General features: G+C 45.5%; 1 protein-coding gene across 3 annotated transcripts in view; it reads left to right on the forward strand.

The window, feature by feature from the left end:
* DIS3L2 (DIS3 like 3'-5' exoribonuclease 2) overlaps window positions 1-14,267 on the forward strand; it is a 315,313-nt gene that overhangs the window by 277,437 nt on the left and 23,609 nt on the right. For all 3 annotated transcript variants that reach the window (XM_006207888.3, XM_072961847.1, XM_072961848.1), the window contains one exon: window positions 2,961-3,040. In XM_006207888.3, the coding sequence (XP_006207950.2) occupies window positions 2,961-3,040 (80 nt within the window). The remainder of the gene's footprint in view (window positions 1-2,960; window positions 3,041-14,267) is intronic.

The raw sequence follows: 14,267 nt of genomic DNA on the forward strand, positions 1-14,267 counted from the left end.
TCAGTATCCTATCTCTACCCTCTTGATCCCTCAAACCTATTCTCCCCTCATACCTTAACCTATTCTTCCCTCATTCCTTTCTGGAAAATACTCTGCTCTGCACCAACCTTCCTTTCTTCATGCTACTGTCTAGGTTACTAGAAAAAAATCAACAGCTGGGCACATGGTTGCTGTAATAACTTCAGACCCTGTGGCCTCAGCTAGACCTTAATGCTCCCTGGCTGTCCTTACACTCTTCCCTGGTCAGCTGTCTTTCCTCTTCTCCAAAAACGCAGTTTCAAACCATCACTTTCTTCCAACTTTCATTCCTTCTCTCACCAAACCCTCTATTCCTTGCAGATAATTTGGCCTCCTACTTCTCAGAAAAGAACAAAAATCAAACTGGAACATTCCGAACTACCACCATTCCCCGCACCACCTGCCTCACACCAAGTCTGTAGGTATATCTTCATCCCTGCACACAAATTATTTAACTTTTATCCACCTCACGTTCATCACCTGTAAAAAGGAAACAGTAATACCTAAATTCAGGTGGTTGTGGTCGGGATAAAGGACAGCCTTTACTTGGTAGGCATTCAGTAAGTGTGAGTTCTCCTTTCAGTAAGTGTGCGTACTCTTCTGTCCCCATTTCCTCTCTCCTCCTCCCCATCACCACCTCTGCTTACTCACCTTCCTGTTGAATTGGTATATACATCGTTTCTTGACCTTGAGAATCCCCCGGGATTAAATTTCCCATAATTCCTTCATGACTAAGGACAGCAGCTTGTATCTCATCATGCTTGTCATAAAGAATTTAGAAAATACAAAGAAAGTAAAGCAATCACTGTTGCCATTTTGTTATCTTCCTTCCCGTTTTTTATGCAGTGTTTGTTCTTTTTGTTTGTAGTGGGGTTTTTTTTTGAGGGGGTTTTATCAAATATGCATCCTGCTTCTTTTCTTGTAACCCAAGTATTTTCCCAGATGAATAAAAATTCTTCATAAAACAGTTGAACGGTTGCATGCTATTCTGCATGTGACTGTGGTATGGTTTATTTAATCATTCTACTGCTGATTTTTTAGAAGCTTTCCAATAAATAATACTGAGGTGAACAGTTTTGAAAAAAAAAACACTTTCCCTCCTGCATTTATGATAATTTTTCTAAGCCATAAATTTATAACTTTAATCACTGAGTCAAAGGATTTGAAAATTTCTAAGCAATGCAGTCTTTGAAATGGACTAAATGAACATAGGCCTGACCTTATCTGCAAAGAGGGAAATAAAGAAAAAAGGGTTGTAATTAATAGATTTTTTAAATAATAATTTTCTATTTTACTGAAAGAGGGCTGGGAAAATCCAGGCAGTGGTCTGTAGGGAAAACATGCCTTTGACTTGAAGTTCTTGGCTTCATGATGGTAAAGAAGGGCTTGTTTCTGTTTTCGTGTTTTCATCTGGGTCAGTGAGAGGACAAGCCATTCCTACAAGCTCGTTTCCCTCTAAGGAAGAGAAAAAATCGTCCAGCATCTAATGATGCAGATCATTAGCTGTGTTAACAGCCTTGCAGTTAAAAAAAAAAATTACAATAAGGTATCCTCCTAATGTGCAGTTAATTTTAGTTAAAATTTCCCTGGTGATTTTAAAACCCAGTGGATTTGTAAATCTGGTAACTGGCTCTGCATTTGGAAATGTTAGTGCTGCCATAGCCGGTTCGGTTCTAGCAAGACACACACAACTTGCTGAGCTCCGGCTTCCCAGCAACACCTGAGCACTCCCCTCAGAATCCAGAAAGACACCAAGACTTAATTTATTACCAGAGTTCTTCTTCTTAATCTTCCCTAATCAGAAAAAGCTAATGAGTGCTGCCAAGTCAAGATGTCCAAAGTCAGACTTTTGAGACTCTACCCATCCCCAGATTCAGTCTTCCCACTCAGCAATGAAACAAACACCTGCCTGGAGGGTTAAATCAAAAACTTGAATCATCCTTGATTTCTTCTTTTCTAACCTCACTGCTCCCCAACACCAAATCCATCAGCATATGCTGTCGATCCTCCTACAGATTTTCTTCTAAGATCTCAGATGGTCCATTCCCTGTCATCTTGCCCCTCTGCCCGGTAGTCCCAGCCCTGCCCCTCCGCTCACCTGCACTACTCAGGAGCCGCCTGCAGGGCTCCTGCTTCTACTCTTTGCCCTACAGTCTTTTCTTTCCGCAGTTGCCAGAGGGATTGTGCTAAAACATAACTTAGATTATGTCACCCAACCCTTCCTCAAAAGATGTCAGAGGCTTTCCTTTGCTCTGAAGATAAAGGCCACAAATTCTAAGGTGGCCAAGAATGTCCTGCATGTCCTGCCCTGGCCTTCCTCCCCAGCATCATTGCCCACTGTGTCTCCTGTGTTCATCCTTCAGTTCCCACAACTCCTGCACCAAAGCCGCTCTACACGTGCTCTCTGCTGAGGAGAGCCCTCTTCTCTCCCTGTCCACCCCATCCATCCTCCCCATGATCTAGGTGACTCCTCCTCCTTCCCTCATTCCCAGTCTTGGTTAGGTTATTTACTTCTGTAGAAACATAGGAGATTTTTTTCCCTGCTTCAGAGAACCTGTTTTAAAGTTTTCTATATAAAGATTTTTTTCATTCATTATTGTGATTATGTGATTAATGTCTGTCTCTTCTACTAGACCATAATAAGATCCTCTCTGCTACTGTTCACTGTTCTTTCCCCATCAGCTAGCTCAGTATCTGGCACAAAGTAGGTGCTTAATAAGAAATTAGGTGCATGCTGAATGAAGAGGTAGAGTCCTGGTAACAATCCTCGCTGGCAACAGTGTCCCTGGTAAGGTGCGGGCTCTTCCCAGAGGGGCAGGTTCTTCACAACACATCTCGAGAGAGTGTGATTTTGCGTGACTTTTTTTGTTTCATTTCAGCTGTCAGAATGAATGGAGCCTGCTACCTAAAACTTACTTGTTTTTTTCTTCTTCTCTGTTTAGCCAAAACTTGCTTTCACTCTGGACCACGAGACTGGATTGCCTCAAGGATGTCACATCTACGAGTACCGTGACAGCAACAAGTAAGCCATTCTGTGGCAAAGTGTCACCTCACCATGTCCTGCAGAGGTCGTGCCCAGGGGGTTACACCGGCCTTCCCCGACAAAGGGGTTGTCAGGGAGGGAATCACACTTTTAGCAACTGTGCTTGAAAATAGCTGGCACAAAAACATTTCCCCTGCGAAATCTCTTTTGCCCCTAAATACAGGACTTGAAATACCTGTGTGGGAGGAGCAGATGTAATGTATTAAAAGTATATGCCGAAGCAGACCTTCCTTTCCCGGCTCCAGCTTTCATAGGCCCGCCCCCTTCTTCGTCTCCAATCACAGGGCTGCTAATTTAGCTCACTGTATGACGTCGGCTTTTCTTGTAGTTCGCTCTGACTACACTATGCTTATAGGTTTGTTGTGACAGTCTACCTTGTGAATTTTAGAGCTGGGGGATTTCTGGGTACTTACAGAGATTTAAGTTGGTGGCCTTCTTGGAAAGACAGCGCCTGGCATAGTTTGACAGTCTCTTTTCTTCATCACAGGCTGCCTCCTTGACTCTGTGTATTTGTGTGTGGGACAGTGGAGGTGGTGATGAGTGAGGAAAAAGGGAGCACGCCCCTGATGATGATGATGACGAATGGTGGTGGCAGCCAGCATTGAACACCTGCTATGTGTTAGGCACAGTCCTGGGGACATTACATTTGTCTTCCCATTTAATCCTCATGACAGCCTGAAGAGTTTTCTTTTATTATTGTTGTATCTGCAGAAGCTGAGGTCTAGGGAACGTAAGTAACTTGCTCAAGGTCACTTGCCACAGCTGTGTGAGGCCGGGTCAACATTATCATGTTAAGTCTGGGAAGAGAATAGATGAAAGACAATTGATGTCCCAGGTCACTACTTTTGGAAACTCCAGTTGATGACAAGAATAGTCCCAATGTGGACTTGAGGACTAATTATTTAAATGTCCAAGCTATTTAATTTTATCCAATGGAAAGATCAAATAGGCATATGCCAATGGAACTGTACATTACCTTCCAGAAGAGAAACTCATGTCTTCCTCGTGAACTCTTCCTGTGTTATGGGTGGAAGCTGGGTTAGTGGCTGCTTTCTTGATCAAATCTCCATTCAGATTACTTTCAGGGCATTATTATTCTTTGTAATTTATCTTTAGAAGGATGACACCATAAACTATTGTGTACCCTCAGTTCCCACCAAATTAATCATTTAGGGAAGGTTGACCAAACATCCTTTAACACCATCATTCCTCCTCTTGGATGGCACTGTTTCTGGAAGACAGCTCCAGGATTTCTAGGCCATTGTGTCAAAGATACCATCTCAGCTTCTAATAGTTCAGCAGAGAAGTAGGGCTAGACTTCTCTGGGGTCAAGGACTGACAGGGACAGTTGAGCACAAGGACAGTCCCTTGGTGACAGGGCAGGCATTGTTGGGGAGTGAGAGAAGTGTAAGCCGTAAGCTGCTTGGGGAGCCGCTCTGCCCCACCCCCCATCATTGCCGCCCTGAGCTCCCTGGGCTGGTGCTCACTGGATGGCAGTGGACAGCCGCCCCAGACACACAGAGTGTGGCCGCAGAAACAAGGGGATCAGGCCCAGGGGTGTTTATATACTCTTAATTCTGGCCTGACTCTCTGCTCTTTGGAAATAAAGTTGACAGAGTTTTTGTTCAGTGGGAGAAGGGCACCATCTTTTAAGTCTGTGACTGAGCAGTTCAGAGGTCCAGTGACAACAACTTACTTGTCTTTGAAGCTGATCGGAGAAAATAGCCTAGCTCTGTTTTTTGGCCTAATCCCCAACTCCTAGCATAGTATCAGACTAAGCAGTGTAGGAGAGAATGTAGGAATGATAGTATTGATAATCTTTGGACCCCAAAGACCTGTAAAAGAAAACATTTATGTACAAAACTGGAAAGGAGCCATGATCTAGGAAAGTGTGACAGTCAGATGCCTCGATGGCCCCTCTCTATGGTTCTCTTTTGCTAGTCTTAGAGGCAGTTTTTGGGTTCATTCTGAATCCGTGGACACATTTTCTAACCTCCCAAGCTTCAGGTTTCTTCATCTGTTAAGAACAATGCGACTAATGATGCTTCTCACATGACTGTCGTGGGGATAGATTGGGATGGCATGTTACAGACATAGTCACCGCCCTAGCAGATGGAACGCCCATGGCGAGTGTTGATTGCTTCTCCTTCCCAAACAGAAAAATCATCTCATGCCTTCTGTTTTCTCAGTGCCAGCAGGGCGGCATCCATGAGCTGGGGCTGCAGCTAGCAGCGTACGGAGTAGGGAAGAGGCTGGTGCACACGCCTTTGGCAGCCCTCAGCTACGTGCACTCTGTCCAAAGGCAGACTCCTCTCTGCTTGTGAATTGTGAAGTAAAGCATGGAGAACCCCCTGAGCGTGGCTGTGACTTTCTCCTCTCTCCCAGGCTCTGCCCTGTGTGTGTTCCTCTGTTTACTTTGAGGGGCAATTCCCCTAGGCTGTCTGAATCTCAGTATTGGTGTTTAGGAAATGAGGCTCTGCCATCCCAGGCCCTAAGTGGCCCGTGTTCTCAGCCAGGTAACATGAAGGCAACAGGAGCAGAAAGGTGAGGTTCTGCATGTAAAAGCAATTAGCTGAATGTCAGTTTGGTACAATTAATTATTGAGACTACTGTTTTTATCTGGGCATTTCTTGCAATATAATTGCTAATCATTTTAGTATTTATCTTTGCCAAATTCAATCCATCAGCAAAGGTGTTTTTCTGAGTAAGTACTGAGGCTCTTGGACCATTCTCCCCAGTGGTCTTTCATCAGCCCCCTGGGTGTTAATGAGCCCAGCTCTGTGACTGCCTCCCCTGCTGTCCTCTCTGACCTGCAGAGCAGAGCCACCACCAAACTCCTAAATGATGCTGGCTTCCCTCTCACCTGCACATTTCTGATGACCCTGGTGAAGCGAGTGTCCTGTGAGGCCTCCATAGAGCATAGGCCTCTGCTGGGTCTTCTGGACCCTTCATGGCCCCCTCCCTCAGCCTCTTTACTCCTTCTGCTGCTGCCAGGTGGCTCATGCCCTCTTGTTCAACCTTAGCTGTCACTTTCTGCAGTCTTCTACGGACCACCCCAGCACTGAGTTTGCCCCATCCCCTAGGGTCTTTGAAAGGGTGTTGAATCCCACATCCCAGGAAAATGTGCCCAAAGGAGTGAATTCTTGCTCATCTCTTCTTATTTCTCAGCCCCTTTGATCAAGCCCCTCAAATCGTTCACACTCTTGGTATATTATCTCTTTCCTCCCTTATTCAGGCCCAGCACATCCCTGGCTGGATTACTCTGGCATTCAAAGCTAGTTAAGGGCCTGGAAGCCCCAGAAGTGAGGTGGAGGATGCTTTCGAGGAGAAGGTGGGACCTCTGCAGGTCTTGCAGCACAGGGGTGTCGCTGGCCCTCCCTGGGGAACGGGGGCCACCTTTCTGTAAACTGCCAAAGAGGCCCTCAGCCCCTTCCACTTGGCCTGCAGTTGCTGGTTGAGGGCGCTCAGTCTGTCGTCGTCCGCCTGCTGGGCTTCAGCTCGCCTCCCAGGAGCCAGTGGGCGACAGGGCTTGGGCAGATGCTTTGCCTCCTGGGCTTTCAAATGCTTGAATCAACATCGAGCAAAGGCTCTTTCCCAGGTCGCCACTGGTGAGTCTGTGAGCATTTGTGCCCCCACTTTGCACCCTGGACTCTCCATGCCCCACCTTCCACTCAGAAGGTAGGAGCGAGCCAAGCCCTAAATGCCATCTTTCTGCCCCTCTCAGACTCACTCCAGCACGACCCACGTCACATCAGTTCTGCTGAGAAGCAGACACCAGGACAGGATTAGAAGAAGAGAAGGCAGGAAGCATGTCTTCAGACCTCAATACAGGTTCAGCCCCTGTGGAGGAGGGCGAAGGAGAAGGAGGGCTGGGGAGGAAGAGTCTCAGGCTGCAGCCCAGTTTTAAGATGAGGTTCAGCCAGGCGGATGGGAGGTCTTTCAGCCACAGTTGCCTGCTGGGGGTGTCTCACCTCCTGCGGGCTCCTCCGAGTGCTCAGTCACTGGCTGGGAGCAGCCCTCTGGGGTGTGGCCTCAGTGCAGATGCAGTGGTGGCTCAGGGACTGCAGCTGGGCCATCAGGCAATTAATGCTCCCGTGGCTGAGAGCCAAGAGGTGCCTTTTCGTGGCCACCACATTCAGGCAGGAGAAAGAGCAGGGGCTCCTGGATAAAGCCCTGCATGGAATTTGTATCCCCTTCTGCTTGGTTCTTATCCTCTTCCATCACCTCAATAAGCAGAGGGAATATTCCCCAGCAGCCCTGATAACTTCAAACCAACACCAGCACTTTCCGGTACTTTTAAAATGACATTCTGTGTCTGCACCTTGAACCTGATGCCAGTTCCTCAGGCTAAGTAGCAGTGTTACCTGAGAGCTCTGGACCTCCCACTGACACTGCCAGCTTAGAGTGAAGAATGCCTTTCTTGTTCACGGTGAAGCCTTGGTTAGGAGAAAGGGGAGCTGGAAATCGAGGGGGAGGGGGTGCTTTGGGAAATTGGAGGCAACTCAACCAGCGAGAGGTGCCAGAAGTGACCTCATGGGAGCAAGCCTGCAGCTGCAGCGTGCGTGTTGGAGTTGGCCACTTGCAGTGCAGGTGTGAGCTCAGTGTTTTCCATCACAGCCTTTAGTGTTAGGCATTGGTGTGATGCAGAAACGACTCCCACTTAAAAGCTGCTGGAATCAAGATGGGGATCAGTGAGGGGTGTGCTCCTCTGCTTTGCACACTGAGCAGAGAGATGGCGGTGGCTCCTCTTCCCTCCCATTACCTCACACCATGCAGCAGCAATAATGCTATCCTGGGTGCCAAAACGCAGTGTTTCATTTGACCTCAGTCTTCCCTATAGGAAGGGAAGGGAGTATGAACACTCCCACTGATAGAAAGGGAAACCACTCCCTGCGAGATGCCCTGCCTCAGGTCAAGCTATAAACAACAGGTAGAGCCAGCAGGCTTCTCCCTGGGGTGCTGCCTTAGCCATGTGACACACGATGGGGGTGGGGCCTGGGCAGGGAGGGCAGCAAGGCCTGGGTCAGCGTGGCCGCCTCCTGTGTGGCTTACCTTACCTTGGGTTACAGTCACCCCATCTCCCACAGGTGTGATGCAACCCACAGATGGCCAGGACAGGGGGAAAGCTCTTACTCAGCTGTGTTGAGTCAGCACCCTTTCCCTACCCCTCAGGAGAATCGGGGGTGGGGGTGCCTACTGTCATGCTTTAAAACACCAAATTGTCTCAGTAGAGGTTTCCTATGCTGCTGGGCTAGGGTGCTCAGCCCCCAGTAGAAATCCCAGCCCTTCAGCTCCTGCTGGCATTCTAAGGTGGAACTGGTCAAAGTGAGAAAATGTGGAAGCCAGCAACAGTGGGGAGATTGTACTGGGCAGAGACCAGACGCAGACACATCATGCACACTGGTCCGTGTCTCAGTGTGTAGTGCGACTTAATATCCACTCCACTATTTTTCTCCATGGTCCACACACTGGAAAATACATACATACATTAAACTCATTTTGTAAAACTTATTTTTGAACTCTGACATGCATAGAGAAAAGTGCACAACTCGTGTGCATATAATTCAAAGAGTTAATAGAAAACAAAAACACTCATATAACTATCACCCTGATCAAGAAACAGGACATTTCATGCCTCTTCTCTCCTCCAGAAAGGAATCCACCATCATAACTTCTAACACGATAGATTGTCTTGCCTAGCTTTGAGCTTTGTGTCAATGGAATCATTCAGCGTGTTCTCCCATGTGTGTGACTTTCTTCTTTCAGCATTATGTTTGTGAGAATTCATCTTTGTTGCCGCATATAGTTCTAGTCTATTCATTTGCAATGCTATAAGACTTCCTTTGTATGAATACATCATAATTTACCCAATCTGTGTTCATGTATTCAACATTTGGGTTGGTTACTATTTGGAATTATTATAAATAATTCTGCTTATACTTGTCTTTTGGTGCACATATGCGTACATTTCTTTTGAGTCTATACCTAGGAGTGAAATTGCTGACTGATAGAGAAAATACCCACTTTAGTGGATACTGCCAGTTTCCGAAGTGATTGTACCAGGTTAACACTTCTGCCAGCAACATACGAGATTTCATATATTAATTGTTCAGTAGATTTCCTTTTCATATTTCATGCCTGTTATTCTTCTGAGTTTTCTTATTGACTTGTAGTTCTCTATTCTGGGTCTGAGTCCTTTGCTGGTTATACACGTTGCAAATATCTTCTTCAACTCGGTAGCTTGCCTTTTTACTCTCTTTGGTGGTGTTTTGATGAACGGAAGTTCTTCATTTCAATGTAGTTCAATGTATCAGTGTTTCTTGTTGGTTAATTCTTCACATATTCCATTTAAGAAAACTATGCAATGATCACAAAGACATATTTGTGTTAGAGTTCTCTAAGAAATAGAACCAACCAATAGGATATACATTTACATTTATATATGAAAGATTTATTATGAGGGATGGGCTCATGCGATTATGGAGGCCCAGGAAAGCTAGTGGTATAATTTAGCTGAGAACCAGGAAGGTCAATGGTAAACTCCAGTCTGCGGCAGGAGAAGAGAAGAAGAGATGATCAGCTAAAGCAGTGAGAAGAGAAAACTCCTCCCTCCTCAGCCTTTTGTTCTGTTCAGGCCTCCCTGACTGGGGAGGGCAGCCTACTTGACTGAATCTGATTCAGGTGCTCCCAGACACCAGAAACACCCAGAGACACTCAGAAATAATATTTAAACTGGGCACTCTGGTCCATCCAGTTGACACACAAAGTTAACCATCAAATTTTTCTTACAGTATCTTCTGAAAGCTCTATTGTTTTACCTTTTCTATTTTAGACCTATAATCTATTCAGAAAATTGATTTTTGAATATGATACAGCAAGCTTTATTTTTTCCACATGGACAACTAAATGACCCAGCAACATTTGTTGAGAAGACTTCCTCACTGCCCCACAGTGCCACTTTTTTCAAAATGAAGAATCTATATACACATGGGTCTATATATGCAGTCTGTTCTATTTCACTCATCTGCATGTCTCTTCTTGTGCCAGTACCACACTGTCTTAATTATTCTACCTTTATTAGAAGTCTTTTTTATTGATATATAGTTGGTTTACAATGTTGTGTTAATTTCTGATATACAACATAGTGATTCAGTTTTTTATATATATGTTTTATATATATAAAACATATATATATTCCTCTTCATATTCTTTTCATTATAGGCTATTACAAGATATTGAATATACTTCCCTGTGCCATACAGTATAAACTTGTTGTTTATCTATTTTATGTATATTAGTTAGTATCTGCAGATCCCGAACTCCCAATTTATCCCTTCACCTTCCCCTTTCTCCTCTGGTAGCCACAGGTTTGTTTTCTATGTCTGTAAGTCTGTTTCTGTTTTGTAAATAAGATGATTTGGGTCATTTTTTTAGATTCCACATGTAAATGATACCATATGGTATTTTTCCTTTTCTTACTGGCTTACTTCACTTAGAATGAGGAGCTCCAGGTCTATCCATGTTGTTGCAAATGGCATTATTTTATTCTTTTTTATGGCTGAGTAGTATTCTGTTGTGTATGTGTATGTATATGTCTGTATGTATAGATAGATAGAGAGAGAGAGAGATACCACAACTCCTTTATCCAATCATCTGTTGGACATTTAGGTTGCTTCTGTGTCTTGACTATTGTAAGTAGTGCTGCTATGAACACTGGGGTGCATGTATCTTTTCAAATTGGAGTTTCCTCCAGATATATGTCCAGGAGTGGGACTGCTGGATGGTAGGGTAACTCTGTTTTCAGTTTTTTATTAAAAGTCTTGATATTCAGTAGTTACTTTCTACCTTGCTCCTCTTCTGTAAAGGGCACCTAGGCTATTCTTGGCCCTTTCCATTTCCATTTATATTTTAGAATCTGTCAGTTGCCACACACATGCACACAAACCTGCTGGGATTTATGCTGAGATTGCTTTAGATCTAAATCAGTTTGGGGAAAAATTAACACTTTTGTGATTGTCTTCTACTCCACAAACATGGTATAACCCACTGTTTATTTAAGTCTCCTTTAATTTTTCTCAATAATATTTTATAAATTTTTGTGCAGCAGTCTTCTTGATCATCTTTCATTAGATTTACTCATAAGTATTTAATATTTGTGATACTATTTTAAATGGCATTTATAGATTTCCCTTTCTCTTTGTTGCTGATGTATGGAAAGACAGCTCCTTTTTATTGATGCTATATCCAGTGACCTTGCTAAATTAGTTTATTAAATTCAAATAATTTGTTTTTAGATTCTCTCTGATTTTCTCTATATCCAGTCATGTCATCTACAAATGACAGCAGTTTTACTTTTTCCTTTCCAATATCACACCACATGTTTCTTTTTCTTGTCCTATGGTGCTGTACAGTATTTAATGGAAATGATAATGGCAGGTGTCCATGTCTTACTCCTGATCTCAGAAAAAAGGGATTTTATCCCAAACTGACTTTTAAATTGTGAAAACTTAACACTAGAATTCCCTTAGTGTACATTTGATTTTACTTTTCCCCAAGATGATCTTTCCATTTGAGAATACTTCTAATTTTGAACTGTGGCAGTGGTAGTTTGTATACTAGGAGGTAGGCAAATGGAATCCAATTTGGTATTTGAGAGAAAAAGACCAGATGTTTATCCTAAGACTATGACTCCTTATGTTAACCTTGTGGGGAAGGTTTTGCCTTGTTGTTTTACAGAAGAATCTCATGGCTGATACAGCTGAGCAGGGATTCTAACAGATGGTCTTGGACCCAAGCCCTCCCCAATTCCCTGGTAGAATATTGAATATGTAACCCCCAAGGTCACAAAAAATACTATGTTTGTCAGATCTCCAAGAAAAGAGTTGTTAAACCACTTCACGGGGATATTTAACATTTTTCTTTTTCCCTCTTCCAAGTCTCCTCATATCACTGTCATCTGCACCGTCCCACCTTTCTCTGATTTCCATTATTATGGAAGTGCACTGGGGCAGCCACAAGTCTCATGCTGAAAGGAGCCTCCCTGCAGGGCTGCACCTGGGGCTCTTCCCAGCCACGTGGCTGAGCCACCTGCCAGGCCAGGTACAGGGCCTTCCCTGGCCTCTGCTGCCATTTGGGCTTTTGTCTGATGCCAGGGAGGTGGGTGGTGAGGACTGAGGGCTTTCCTCCTGGTCAGGCTGCTTAGGTTATTGGGTAGAACTATGTATTTTTAAGGCCTTTATAGTTTTCGCTGTCCCAATTTGAGGATTATCAGCCCTATGCAGATACAGAGAATCTTCCTCTGCTGAGATTTGGCGGGAGGAAGGGAGAATGTGAGGAGGGTAGAGACCCAAACCCAGATAGGCCCTGGGCCTGAGCCGCAATGAGAATGCCCCTTCCTACCACCCAAATAACTACCCGAGGATGACCCAAGACAGAAAATTCTAGGACACAAGAAACTCTCGAAACTAAACACTTTGAAACTCTCAAAGACCTTATAAAAGAGAGTTTCCTTGGTTGATTTAACACAGGGCTACATTAAGCAAACAACTTTTTTTTCCTTCTTGTTAAATTTCCTTTGTACGACTCTGTATGACTCTGCTGTTCCCTCTACTCAGCTCTCTGCGCTGGTTGCAATTCTCTCCGTTCTCGGGAGCCTCCTGGGGTTGCGGCAATCCAGTGTGACTTGGAACCCTTCAGCTGGTTTTTTCCAAATGCTTTTTGAGCACATGGTGACATGATTTGACTGGTGAGACAGGATGGGGAAAATTAGCATTTTTGTTTTCTGTGTACCTCTCTCCACCTGTCACATGCATACCTTTTTCAGAATTTCCTGACGTGACCTATGTCTCTCCTGCCCCTCTGGGTATTTGTGCATCCGCAGATTCCCGTCTCAGAGGAAAGATGGCTCTTTGGCTCCTAAAGCTAACCTTTCTGACCTGATGGCTCAGCTGGGTAGTTTTTAAACCCAAGGAAACCTGTCTCCCTTTCCAAGACTTCAAGGAGTTCTAGAGAAGCTGGTGGTATTCAGGCCAGTCCTCTGATGAACAGGCCCACTCAGTTCCTGGCAAGTGGGGCACGTGCCTGCACCCCTTCCGTGCCAGAATGCTGCACCAGACTCTAGGGTCTGTTCAGATGCTTAAAGGAGCAAATGCCTCTGCTGTAAATACCCTCTGTTGGGTAGCTGGAAGTCAGCGCCCAGGCCCAGGCCACAGAGGCCTGAGATACTCCGGGGCGAGTATCTCCACACAAGAGACGGGCCAAGGGATTGCACACTGGCTCCAAGCCTGAAGAAAGGTGCCCATGGCTGTCACCTCCTGCAGCTGCCTGGCAGGTGACCAGAACGTGTTTGGCTCTCTCAGCTTTTGGCTGTGCTCTCTGTGGGGAAGTGTTTCTGATCTGTCTTCATTGCCACTCCCCAGCTCTCTGGGGCATTGTGGCTTTTTCTTGGTGGTTGGGCAGGAAGCCTCCAGAGCCTTAGGGAGTTGCTGTGCTTGATGACAAAGGCCATCATGAATATAAATCACTTAGAGGCGGCTTTATTTATTGAAGAGGAATTGAACACAATAACTCTCCCTTCTGAGCACACTTCTCCAATGGTGGGCACCCAAGTGGGAAGAGATCTCACAGGGTGACTCGGACCAAGTGCCCGGCCCATGTCTGTTGAGTCAAACAAAGAGGCAGTGGCCAACGTATGCAGCTGCTCTGAAAACCCAACACAGCAAAGCCTAGCTGAGATACAGAACACACATCACTCTGCTGACAGCAGGCGGCCCCCAGGCCACCACCACGTGACCCCATGACCAAGGACCACTGGGGACTGCTGGGCCAGGCTCCGAGGTAGAGGATGAGGGACACACAGTGTCTGCCCTCCAAGTCCAGGGTGGTCAGTAGGGTAGGGACCAGTTGTGAGAGTGGACTGGGGCAGCAGAGGACATGGCTTGTGTCTTGGGCTTGAGGACCCCACCCTCATTACTCTGGAACTGAGAGGCTGTGGGGAGTGCTCAGGAGTGAGGCCCGCAGAGGCAGCAGTGCCACATGCGCCCTTCAGCATCCTCTCCGATGTCTGTGTCCCAGGGAGCCCTGGCTCTTTGGCGGCTTCCTCACACTGCACTTCTCAGGTGGGTATCTTCTCTTCAGTGTCTCGCTCAGCGGAGTGCCAGCTGTGATCCTTCTATAAATGCCTTCATGTTCGAGCTATCTGGAACCT

This window comes from Vicugna pacos, chromosome 5 (genome assembly GCF_048564905.1).
Source record: "Vicugna pacos chromosome 5, VicPac4, whole genome shotgun sequence".
In the NCBI taxonomy this organism is placed as follows: domain Eukaryota; kingdom Metazoa; phylum Chordata; class Mammalia; order Artiodactyla; family Camelidae; genus Vicugna; species Vicugna pacos.